This window comes from Carya illinoinensis, chromosome 14 (assembly GCF_018687715.1).
Source record: "Carya illinoinensis cultivar Pawnee chromosome 14, C.illinoinensisPawnee_v1, whole genome shotgun sequence".
Classification (NCBI taxonomy): Eukaryota; Viridiplantae; Streptophyta; class Magnoliopsida; order Fagales; family Juglandaceae; genus Carya; species Carya illinoinensis.
In genome coordinates, this window is record NC_056765.1 from 29,316,472 (window position 1) to 29,328,697 (window position 12,226).

At 32.3% G+C, this 12,226-nt stretch overlaps 2 protein-coding genes across 4 annotated transcripts; both read right to left on the reverse strand.

The window, feature by feature from the left end:
- Positions 1-554: 554 nt before the first annotated feature.
- Positions 555-4,149, reverse strand: LOC122294967 (protein PATRONUS 2-like). Of its 3 annotated transcripts, none has more exons than XM_043103956.1 (5): positions 4,016-4,149; positions 2,289-2,418; positions 1,828-2,088; positions 1,150-1,193; positions 555-857 (listed from the first exon to the last, which is right to left on the reverse strand). In XM_043103956.1, the coding sequence occupies exons 2-5, from the start codon at positions 2,353-2,355 to the stop codon at positions 660-662; spliced, it is 570 nt and encodes a 189-aa protein (XP_042959890.1). In that variant the 5' UTR covers positions 2,356-2,418; positions 4,016-4,149; the 3' UTR covers positions 555-659. The 3 variants fall into 3 exon arrangements, with proteins under 3 accessions (XP_042959890.1, XP_042959891.1, XP_042959889.1); XM_043103957.1 differs by lacking the exon at positions 4,016-4,149 and adding an exon at positions 2,629-2,844 and having other exon boundaries at positions 1,828-2,076; XM_043103955.1 differs by lacking the exon at positions 4,016-4,149 and adding an exon at positions 2,629-2,837.
- On the reverse strand, positions 3,767-8,928 carry LOC122294966 (probable magnesium transporter NIPA4). Its single transcript, XM_043103954.1, has 9 exons — positions 8,642-8,928; positions 8,512-8,568; positions 7,957-8,047; positions 7,686-7,846; positions 7,470-7,597; positions 7,055-7,192; positions 5,312-5,404; positions 4,655-4,775; positions 3,767-4,534 (listed from the first exon to the last, which is right to left on the reverse strand). The coding sequence occupies exons 1-9, from the start codon at positions 8,823-8,825 to the stop codon at positions 4,416-4,418; spliced, it is 1,092 nt and encodes a 363-aa protein (XP_042959888.1). The 5' UTR covers positions 8,826-8,928; the 3' UTR covers positions 3,767-4,415.
- Between the last annotated feature and the right edge of the window lie 3,298 nt (positions 8,929-12,226).

Genomic DNA, 12,226 nt, shown 5'->3' on the forward strand with positions numbered 1-12,226 from the left:
AAACTAAATATTACACTCTTCAATTATAAACAAATATTATAAAATGCATCTTCTGTTCATATTCCAACTATTAAAAATTTAAGTAGTACAATTTATGAGCTTTTAATTGTCAGATATAAAATAGAAAAATGATATTCACAATCATGCAAGGGGAAAGTACCACAATTATTTTGAAAAAGAGTAAATACAAAACAAATATGAAAAAAATTAACTTTTTAATAGTAAACTCTACTATTTTTCAAAAATGATTACACGACTCTTACACACTCTATGATTATATCTAGCATAATACTATAAAATATATCAATTTTAAAAAATTTGAATGCAAGGAACAAATGTCCTAAAAATCTTGGGGTGAACAAAGGCTCCTTTGGAGCTGGTCCACAGATTTTGGGATCGATCCCCGTGAAATCGGCCCTAGTACATAATATTTTGTATGGGCAGTTCCTGCGTAATGAGACAGGGAATTTTATCTTCCGAAGCCTTGTTTCCCATTCCCACCTTACTCCCCTAGTGTTTTAAGCGTTGAACAAAATTGTACCTTTTGTGTCAGCTTCTCTTGAACAATTCAGTAATATAAAGCACATGAAAAACCGGTGGAATCAGTAGCATGTAATGTGAGATTGAGTACAACTATTTGATTGAAATAGAAATAACATTCAAACATCAATTTCTGGCTTCAGAGTGAATTCAACCACCTCGGAATTCCATGCAACAGGGGAGGGTGGTGGAGAGTCCCATTGGATTGGAGAACTTGGAGGAGAAGTCAAATCTGTTGAAGATGCTAACCGATCAGAAAATTCGGATATGGGTAACTCTACTGGCTCAGAGTAGCAGCGCTGACTATCAAGATCAGTCTATATAAAAAAAAAGAATAGACATTTATATAAGATGATAATAAAGTAAGGAGAAGCTAGTTTGCAGAACGCAAATGACAAAACGACATCGTGGGAAACCAAGCTTTCTTGGTGACACATCTTCATAAAAAGGATGATTGTCATTTCTATGCAAAATCAGAAATGATTGTCTTACTGATATGGATTATGCAAAATGAGATTTTCAAAATTATTGGTGTGTCAAAGTAGACATGCCCTTCCATTTTACATTATCTCAAAGTAGAGAGGTAGAAAAGTGAAAAAGAAGCAGCACCTTTTCTTGTTTAAACTCTTGGCATTCAGCGTTACATACAGAATCTGCACGGGAGGAAAAAGGGGAAAAGAAAAAAGATGAGCTTAAAGAGCTGTGCATGCAGAATACTTTGTGACTATAACAGATTGAGAGTTAGACGAGGAAAATGGCATCAGATTTAAATTACAGAAAGGGGAAGAAAACACTTTAGTCTGATGTAAAACCATCCCAGACTTTTCAAGACAAGTGTTCCAGACTCCATTATTTCCGGCTTATGTCATCACTAAGTCATATTCCATTCATTTCCTAATGCAATTCCTGAGGAGGAGCGCCTTACTCTTGGGTGACTGCAATAAATATCCTTTAAGACAGTGCTTGTTTGATGAAAACACGGGAAACTGAAGTAAACCAGAACCTATTTTCTATCCACTTGAATTATAAACATCTAATGAATCTTGAAAAATGAGGTCATCTATAGTAGCAAGATTACAAAAAATGCACTTCAGATTTATTCTGGAATATACATACCAATAAGACCATACGGAGACTCCAGGAGTCATTGATGTGTATTAAGATAATGTAGAAAATCAGACGTCTTAAAGTAGCAGTGTATTCACTACCAAGTAAAAACATATATGAGAAAACAGAGGATCAAATTGCTAATGAAATAATATTGAAATGAAAATCGACTATAATCACCTTGTCCTGGAAGAACCAAGTCCAGGTAAAATGTATTCAGTGCACTTTTTTGTGCCTTGATGCACTTTCTGTGATCATGCAAAAACATTTCTTCGGCTATATTAAGTTCCTCTTTTGCTATATTAATTTTCTTCGAGGATGCTTCATGACGAAGGGACGATTTGTTTGTTATGTCATTGAGAGCTTTACGACTTCCATGCCCTAATCCTCCTTTCTTTTTAGCTGTTTTTGTATTCTTCATTTTTCCATCTAAAACGTCCTCTACCAAAGAAATAAATTCAATTAGAGAAAAATTATATGAAATCGTTCAGAATGCCTAATTAAAATTGGTCATGAATTAAGACTATCAGCATAGGATTAACTTCAGGCTAGATCGCCTGCCAGCCAGCAAAACTCTAGTTTCAACAACATTCGAATCTTCCTCTTTGACTTGAGAAAATAAGAAAAACATAGAGCATTACTTTTGTGGTGAAAGTCCAGATTTTCATTCGGAATGATTAGCTGCCCCCGAGTGCCATGGCTTGCCATTGTTTCTTTTTGCTACCCTTCGTATAAAAAATCCCCAAATATACGAACGCAGAGGATGAGCGACTGGCCATGGAAAATTCAAATATCAGACAAAATACTCATACAAATCCACAAAGCAAAAGATTACGCCTCATTCACAGCATGAAATCGAGTAATATAATATAAACCCATACATCCAATGCCTAACAAAAAATTAAGTTTAAGAGGAAAAAAAAAAACTGAAATAGAAGAAAAATGTAAGCGTCGGAAGGAGATTGAGACAGAAATCGTTACCACTAGAGAGTAAGAAGAAAATGGAAGGGAAACGAAGAATGCAGAGCGACTCGCTGTTCAAAAATTACTGGCTAAAAGCCTAAATCGAAGAGCGGGTTTATAAACGGCGAAGCGAATTCAAAAAAATATTGGCTGTTTGGAAACATGATCAGTGTGGCTGGTGTCGGGGGCGGTGTTCGGTCTCGATCCCGTTTAAGATATCCAGTGTACGGGAAGAATTGCTTGTAATTTAACCGGTAGATATTATTGAAAGACTGGATTAGGTTTAAATTAAAAAAAAACAAATCTATAATATATTGATGATTTTATTTCAAAATGTGTCGTTTAAGAGGATAAAGTGTAGTTTTTCTTACTATTTTTCTAACATCGTCTAAACGACTAGATATTTTAGTTGACTTTCTCTTAATTTTAGGTATTTTTATTACATTTTTAAAATTTTAGTTTAATGTGATGAATCAGTGTCATATTAATATTGTGTCGTATAATTAAACCAAACATATATATATACTATATAAAAAAATATATCCTCATTTGAAATTGAGTAAAAGTTAAAAATTACTACAGATACAAATAGATTATACAAAATAAACTCACAAACTGATATGATTTAATGAAATCCATTAGATCTACTTTGTAATAAAAATAATTTTATAATCTGACATACCACATTCAGTCACATTAATTTGTGGGTTTACTTTGTATAATCCCTTTGTAGCTAAAGCATTTTATTTTGTGAAATTCTTTGTTTAAGATCTTTGTGTGTTTATTATTTACCTTCCATCTCTATCTTACTCTTTTAAGTATTCATGTAATGTGACAAGTATGGCATACTTCCATAAAACACTAGGACATATCTATCTTGGGATATGGACAAGGTAAATGTAAACCAAGACCAATTCAACAATTTGAATTTATATTTACTTCAGAATTAATTTAGAATGTAAGTGGACTCTGATTTAGACATAGTTATCCTAATTTAAGGGGCTACATCTTCTGCCAGAACACAACTCAATTTGCTGTTCCCGTCTTAAAAAATTAACACCCTTGTGTACAAATCTTCAAGCAGGCACTGCATGATCTAATGGAATTGTGTGGAAAGATGGAAGAACGAAGATTTTATCAGTTTGATGGGCAAAGATTACTGTACTTAACAGGAGGGTCCAAATATTTTCAGGTATAGGAGAAAGTCCAACACATTATCCTTCATTCCACTCTAAAAACGTACGGCAGGACATCAGTAAATATTAAAAGTCTACAACTGATTGCAAAAACACTCTGCAAGCATTTCCTTCTTATTTAAAAAAGATTCCCAAAAAAGAAAAAGAAAAAAATAACAGAAATCACTCATCTTACACAGGCGATCATAAAATGAGCAAAGAATACTTGCCTTCCTTGCTGGAATTCAGGTTCGAGTCTTCAGAGGGATTCAATCTTGCTTACCTAAAGCCATTTCCCTTATTTGACAAGCGAACAAACCACACATGAAAAACCAGCAACCTTGGAAAACTGTACAGGAATGCTACTCAGAGACTTACTGTCATTTGTTAATCATTCCTCCAAACTATACAGCAAAACAATGAAATCCACATGATGCTCAAGAGCAACTAAACAACCACCTGAACAAGCTCTGGAAGTCTTCCTCATTGTATGGGAGGTTATGTCCAGAACTGAAAGTGGAGAGTCAACTGATGGACATCCTTTTCAAAATTCTTCAAATTTCAGTTCTGCCTTGTCGTTAATTTGAAGTAATGGGATTGCATTATCTGAAGCAGACCTATCTAATACAGTTATCTCCTTAAGCAAATTTCCTCAGGAGATGTTTCATCTTCCTCTTCATACTTCAGTAAATCCCCATTTCCACTGCAAAGTCGACTAGACAATGAAGGGGATACAGGTGTGTAGCCACCTGTGGTTATTATAACAATAAAACATGAACGACAAAAAGATAAATCAAGGTTTCCACATCTAAATCTGATACAAAGTGAATGGATTGGAATAAATGGGTACAATTGAATCTATCACACACCTCTAAAAGATGAGCTTCTCTCAAAGTCTTTGGTTGCATGCAATAAAATGGTTCCAGAAAGCACAACAATAAAGCCACATATTTCTGTTACTATGGTTCCTCCACTTTGGTCGTCCCAGTCCTGAAACCACAAATTTCAAAATACAATCTGCTTATCTAAAGGATTTATGATTAAAAATATGCTTGGTCTGGCAACAGGAAAATTCAAGTACACATATGGGTTCATCACAGAGATAGCATGAATTTATTCAGCAGGTCTCTGACACCAGGAATGCTAGGTCCAGAATATCTTTTAACCAAAATGAGGCTGGGAGCAGATTCTAAGTCAGCGGGTCTCTGCAGGTGTCATTTCTAGCTTTTTCCAGCCCAAATAAGCCAAAAACCTAAAATTTCTCCACTTCATCTAACAAACAGGGTTTGGCAGATGCTCACAGCAAGCCCGTGTATTATTAAGTGGAAGCCAGGATTCATCTTCAGCACCTAATAAAGAGGTATGTTGCATTTAAGACTGTCTTTGATTGATTCTTCAATCCATTTTGTGCATACCCAAATCCATGCCTCAAGAGAGGGCAGTGTTACTCACTGCTTAATAAAGCCAACTTGAAAGTGAAGCTAGGGATAGAATATCCAATACAAAAAATAATTACAGGACAATACCTTAAACATAATGACACTGGCTAGGATCGTAAGTGTTGTGAACATCACGTAATAGATAGGGGACACAATGGCAGTGTTAAATGTGTCAAGTGCCTGAAACATCAGACTAAAGTTGTTAGAGAATAAATTATAGACTCAAACTTGTGGGTATCAAGAAACATCCCAAAACTCCTGAATATACTTAAATATTAAAGCATCCATTAGAGAAGATACGACAAGAGATAAAATAGCGATGACTTGCATAGCAGATGAAAATTATTTCTGCGAAGGATCAAACTGCGAATGGATCTCTACTTTAGAGATGCTAGTTCTTCATGAGAAAAGATGATTAGTTGAAAGATGGTTTTAGCAGCACGGAATTTTAATGTCCTTTTGGCATGTAAACTCAAAGCATTTACCCAACTCATTGAATATATATTTTTGGAGATAGGCTATTTCAATTCTAAAGAATAATTGAAAATCTGCACTGATGAAAGAGTAGAGGCAATTAGACCAAAAAATAAGAGTGAAGCACTAAGATCAATGTGTTTCCTTTCTCATCCAAGGTTTACAGGAGCTCTGAAAAGTAAATAACTTTAAGTGTATATTGTAAGGATCTGCATATGGTTAGAAATAAAACCGAAAACTAACTCTCATGGTACAATGATTATCTTTTTTCCCAGTGAGAAATATTAGAACATGAAAGGTTGGATTCACTTGCTCGTTGTAGCTATTGAAAACTATGGTATATTTAGCAAAAATGCCATGGTCATTGCTTCAGATTGTGCCTTCAAATCTGGTACAAACACAATGAAAAAGATTTGAGGCAGCCACAAAGTTTGACTTAGATACATTAAGGGATTAGTCTTCTAGGAGGTAAAAGTCTATATAACTGGACAAATTGGTGATTTTGATTTATTAGAAAAAGGAAAAAAATTCAGTTTCATGCTACATGATAATAGTATTGCAATCCTTCCACATAAGTCTCTCTAGTAAAGTGATGAAAAGTTGAAACTTGAAATTGGTTTTGTAACATATGAAAGATACCCAAGGGAGTATGAACAGGCACATTGCATGTTTTTATCCATGGAGAAACTTGCAATATCTGACCATGACAAGGGATGAACAGAAGATCTTTGCGATTTGAAATTGGCATTACTTGATTGCTATGGGACAATAACTGCGACTATCAAGTACCATGCCTTATATACTTCAACATAGATACTATTTTAAGAATGCCCAGATTCTGTAGACAAAGTTGTTATCTATAGGTATACCCTGCATACTACACCAATGAATAACATCATGGGAAGGGGAATATTAGTAATGTCAAAGATCAGACTCTCACATACTTTTTAGTTCTCTTAAAGAACCCTAGGTCAACTAGAGTAAGCTCAAGTCATTCAATCGCTTTGGTAGATCCATGGCAGTCAATTACACCTGATGAATGTAGGAAGAAAAGAAAATACTCTGGACCATAAATTGCTTGTAAAACTTTGACAAGACCGCATCTCAAGAAGCATTTTGAAATCACAATAGATAAGCATGCATAAGTCCTTGAAGGCATTTCATTAGTTGAAACAAAGTAGTAAACATTGAGGGGAAAAGAACAAGGGAATGGAAAATTTGAAAAAATAATCAAAATAAGAAAAAAGAAGGGGTAACCTTTACCTGATATTTGAAGTATCAGGGATTGTAGAAATACAACTCTTAACGTTATGCTAGGCTAAATTAAACACACTGACACTTCCATCCCATACTGACCTTGTTGAGATAATTCATCTGAGTGATGACACATGTAGCCACAACCAACATGAAAAACCATGTTTCTGGATAGAATAACTGATTCTTTCCCTCAAAAGTTAACTTTAGTGAAGTTCCAAGGGCTTTAACACTCATAACCTGTACAATAATTGGCAATTTACACATTTAAAAGAAACAGAAAAAAAGCATGTATAAGTTTTGCAATTGAATTGCAGAAGAAGAAAAACCACTGAAGAAGATAGGAGGGTTCAAATGCAGATGAACATCTCTGTATATGTATAAATCCTGTATCAGTGAAGGTCTTCTACAGAAATGGGGAGAGAGAGAGTGTGTGTTTGTGTGCAGGCATGCACGTGTAAAATTAGGGTACTCGGCCAGGAAAAGAACTGAAAACCATTAACAGTTGAAATGATACCGAGAGCGAACCCATCAAAGAACAGATTCCGGTGAAAATTAACACATTCGTGTGCCCACATCGTGGTGCAAAATGGAAGACCAGAATGAAAACCAACACAGTTACAGAGGCCATGTAAAGCAGAAAAGCTGAAACAGAGAGGTAATGTTTTAAAGTCAGTAATGAAGAGTAATATACATGCTTAAACAAGACACAAGAAATAGGGTAAACTCTAACCTGGTTGAGTTGCCATACTCCATATTTGCTGAACAGATGTAATGGGATGCTCCTGTGGTGCATGGATAACAACTACGACAGAACCCACAATACACATCATGCAGCCCAAAATTCCAAGCTGGTGTAACCTCTCCTTCAAGATAAAATGAGCCAAAATAGCACTAGCCAATACAATTAGAGTCAATATCAGAACAAAGCAACCGCATTATATGACGCCAGAAGAACAAATGATCGACTGAGAAAGAAATGGAAAGCAATACCACAAACGTACCTGACAATAATACTTAATGCACCAAGAGGAGTAACAAGAACTGCAGGGGCAAATGCATATGCAACAAAGTTTGCAACCTCTCCAACAATCACTGTGTGAGAAATCATATAACAAGAAGATCACAAATTCAATACCAAATCCCAAAAGAAGATCACAAGTTGTATGATATAATCGTAGATTAAGAACAACAATTTCTACCCATCAAAAAAAAAAGAACACCAATTCCTATGATTAAACCAAAAACGAAAAAAAAAGAGAGATTCAAAGCAGCTCATCGACTCCTCATGCCACCAAAAAGAGGAAAGAGAACTAAAATTCCAATATATAAACCAGAGCACAATACGAGACACTGTAATTGATGATCAATATTAAAGCTATTTCCTATGGCACATTACATGAGCACACAAATAGATCGTATAATTAAAAACATGAAGATGGCCGTTTGTGTGGTCCAAAAAATGATGATTAAGCAATGAACACAACAATCCAAACCCATTTTGATTTAAACGATTAGAACATATGAACAATGAAAGGGAACAGAACATAAAAGCTTACTTGTGATCATGCCCAGCCACCACAGAGGCTCCAAGAGATAGGAATATCCACCAACACCTGAACATTCAAGAAAATACCCATCAAAGAAAAAGCAAAAATTGAGACAAAAACATGAGAAAAAGAAATTCACCAGCTCTGACACCAGAAACAGCAGCTGCTCTTCTTAGACCTTTCTTCTTGATGATGAAGCTTGCCCCAATGAACCCACTTGATAGCAAAGCCAAAACAAAGCCTATTAGATTGTTTCCAGAGAAGCCCATGTCCAATTTCTCTCTCTCTTTATTCTTTCGGGACACTCTTCTTCTTTTCTTCATCGAAAGCTCCCGGCCACAATCTCGTTCAGATCATCCTCGTTCACTAGCGTGAACTTCTCTGTTTTTCTGGGTGTCACTGGGGGACAGCCATGATGTCATATATGAGCACTACTACAGTCCTAGTTTTCTTTCAATTCAAGAAATTCAAAATATTAAAATTCAAAATTAAAAAAATAGAATTGCTCATCAATTAGAGGTTTGTAGCACGTGCGTATTATTTGTGGTCGTTTAAAGCATTAGAGTTATATTTTATTTTTAAATTTATGTGTAGAACAAATCATTTATATTATTTAAACCGTAATACATATTTTATAATATGTAAAATTTAAAATTAATCTTTTAAATCAGATTATACGATTTAGAATTTATACACTAATTTAAGAATATAAGTTTTCATAACATTATTATATCTCTATCTCTAGTAGTAATAATAAGAAAAATGATAAAATCGTGTATTTTAATCTCTTAAAATACATATTCTCTTTATAAAAAGATGAAAAGGACAAAAATTATGGATACATTAGAATTTTTAAAAAGTACTTAAATAATCTTAAAAGCTTTTTAATTAAAAAAATTAAGTTGTTTGTGTATTATATATAAAACTATTTTTTAATATTTTCAAATAAGTTTAAAAATACGTTTGTGGAAATCCAGAACGTGTTTTTTTGGATAATATGAAATGTACTTTAAATTTTAGAAAAATTGTAAATAGACGAAAATATCCATATAATTTTAAAATAATTATAATTTTTAAAATTTTAAGAATATAATCATAATCTTTAAAAACTCATACTTGAAAATATTTTAAACAGATATTTATTAAATAGTAAATATTTTTTTAATAATAGAATTTATTACTTAAACTGTAAGATGTAAATTCTAAAATTATAAATTATATTTTTCACGATAATCTCATATATGCAATTAATTATCTCAAATAACGTTAAAAAAGTAATATGTATACAGTATTTTTTTTAATATACAAACACTACATTAATGTAATGTAAATGGCGTGACGTAAATTTGGAAAGAAAGTCATAAATGTGTGATATTTGTTGACACGTGATAGTTAAGACGATACGAACAAAAACCTTATTCTTATGACAACTGGCAAGCTGTGTGGTTCTTCAATTAATTAAATATGTTAAATAGTTTGACCAATAGGAGCAAGAGTAGCAGATTCCAGTGGGCCCCTACCAATTATACATATTTTAATAAAAATAATATTAAGTATAGTATTTTTAGGTATTTTTTATATATTTCACTGATATAATTAATTATTTTTAATATGTAATTAATTATATTATTAAAATATATAAAAAATATATATATAAAAATGACTATATTTAAAATTTTTAAATTTTTTTTATAAGAAGTTTGGCTGTGGTGTAATTTTTAATATTGCACTAGATAGCATAAGCCGTGGGAATATTGTCACAGCTAAGACACAGCGTATTGAGAAGGGTTAGGTATGGCTAAAGTTACATTTAGATAATGGGATGATTTTAAATATTTTATAAATAATAATAATAAAATATTAAATAATAATAAAATATTATATAAAAAATAATAATAAAATAATAAATAATAGTAAAATATTTTTAGAATACTCTAATATCCAAACTAATTTAAAATTTTAAGAAAGTATACTTACAAACTAATGTTATTTTAAGTGATATATTATATTTATCTTATATAATATGATATTTTATATTAAATTACGTTAATTTATAAATTTAATTTTATAAAATTTTTAAATTTTTATTTAAAATAAGCATTTCTATGACATAATACTCCCCACAAACTAGATTAGTCTTGTCACCATTTATAGATCTACTCATGAAAAGCCCACGGCCTAAAGGATGAGAGAGGAAGGAAGGAAAAATTTAAAGAAAAAAATAAAAAAAGGAGGAAAAAATCGAAAGATATATGGCTCTAAAGAAAATTTTTATTTGCAAGCTACCATGTAGGAAATACATTTCACACTATTAATATGATATGGGTTGATTTAAAAAAAGAAAAAAAAAAAAAAACCTAAATATTTAAATTGAGATTACAAGATTGACCTTAAATAACTCTAGAGGTGGTGAATAGGTGCATGCCACAATTTTTTTTTTGTCCAATTTCAATCTATGCCAAAATTAACTCAATATAAATTTCAAAACAACCCATATGCATTAAGCCAACTATTTGGTTACGTAATTTAGATGAGATGAGATGAGATGTTTTGAATAGTAATAAATAAAATATTATTATAATATAATTTTTTAATATTAGTTTTGTATTGAGATTTGAAAAAAATTATTTGTTTATTATATTTTATATAAGAATTTAAAAAAATTATAATGATGAGATAATATAAAATGAGATGAAAGAATTTTTTATAACAAAAGAAAATTATTTAAAGAACTCTTTAAAAGTAAAACCTCTCCGGAGTAATAGTCTATGAAAAATAAATCAATTCCACCGTTTGAAGAGAACTTACACTTACATTACAAAACATTTGCAACCATCCCTTTGAACAAAACTTTTGTGAAGCAAGAATCCCTACTTGCCAAAGTTTTGTTGCAAAACTTTTGTAATATAAATCCATTACTTGACACATGTCGATACCTTAGTAGTAGACAAAATCTCTGACAATTTTCAAATTTGGTTTCTTCTATTGGAACTTCCACTGGCTGAAGTTGTCTCACATCACATGGATCTTTCATTGTTGTGTTTTGTGTGATTTGCTGAAAACTCCAAGAGAAATTTTCCTTGTAAAAGCTCTAAAAGCCTTTTGGTCTCTTGGCACAATCTAAATCTGATTGGGTTAACTTTAGAAGAGAGTTAACTTACAAGACCATGTAAAAGCAGTAAGCTGGTGCGTGGCAATTGGCATGCCTCTTTGCCAAACTCCTTTCAACTGACCATGTTTGCCCATTGTATGTATGTTTTGCCGACTTGAAGATTCCATAACAAAAGAGATACCCACCATATCTCTTCCTTGTCATAATCCTTTCATTTTTCCTTGATTTGTAGACAGTTGTAGTTCCATTATACTCTTTTTATACACTCTTTTAGTTTTGATGTCATTTTGTATTCTGGTATTACTAAGTTTTCTTGATTTGTAGATATCTTTATTGTCATTTTGTTTGTTTGTTTTTTTTTTTTTTTCTCTAGCATTGTATTTACTACTTTTGGATGCTTGTGATCTTGCAGTCCCTTGTTACAATTTTTTTTTTTTTTTATTTATAAAATAAACGCAAACAATTAGAAATGATCAATAAATGTTACGTGACTTATCTCATGTATCTATCTCTCTTCCATTCAGCTGGGACTCACTGAATGCTACTGAAAAATGCGAAGGAAATTCATTTTCTTATTGGATTGGTTACGCAAAATTAAAAATCTCATCTCAT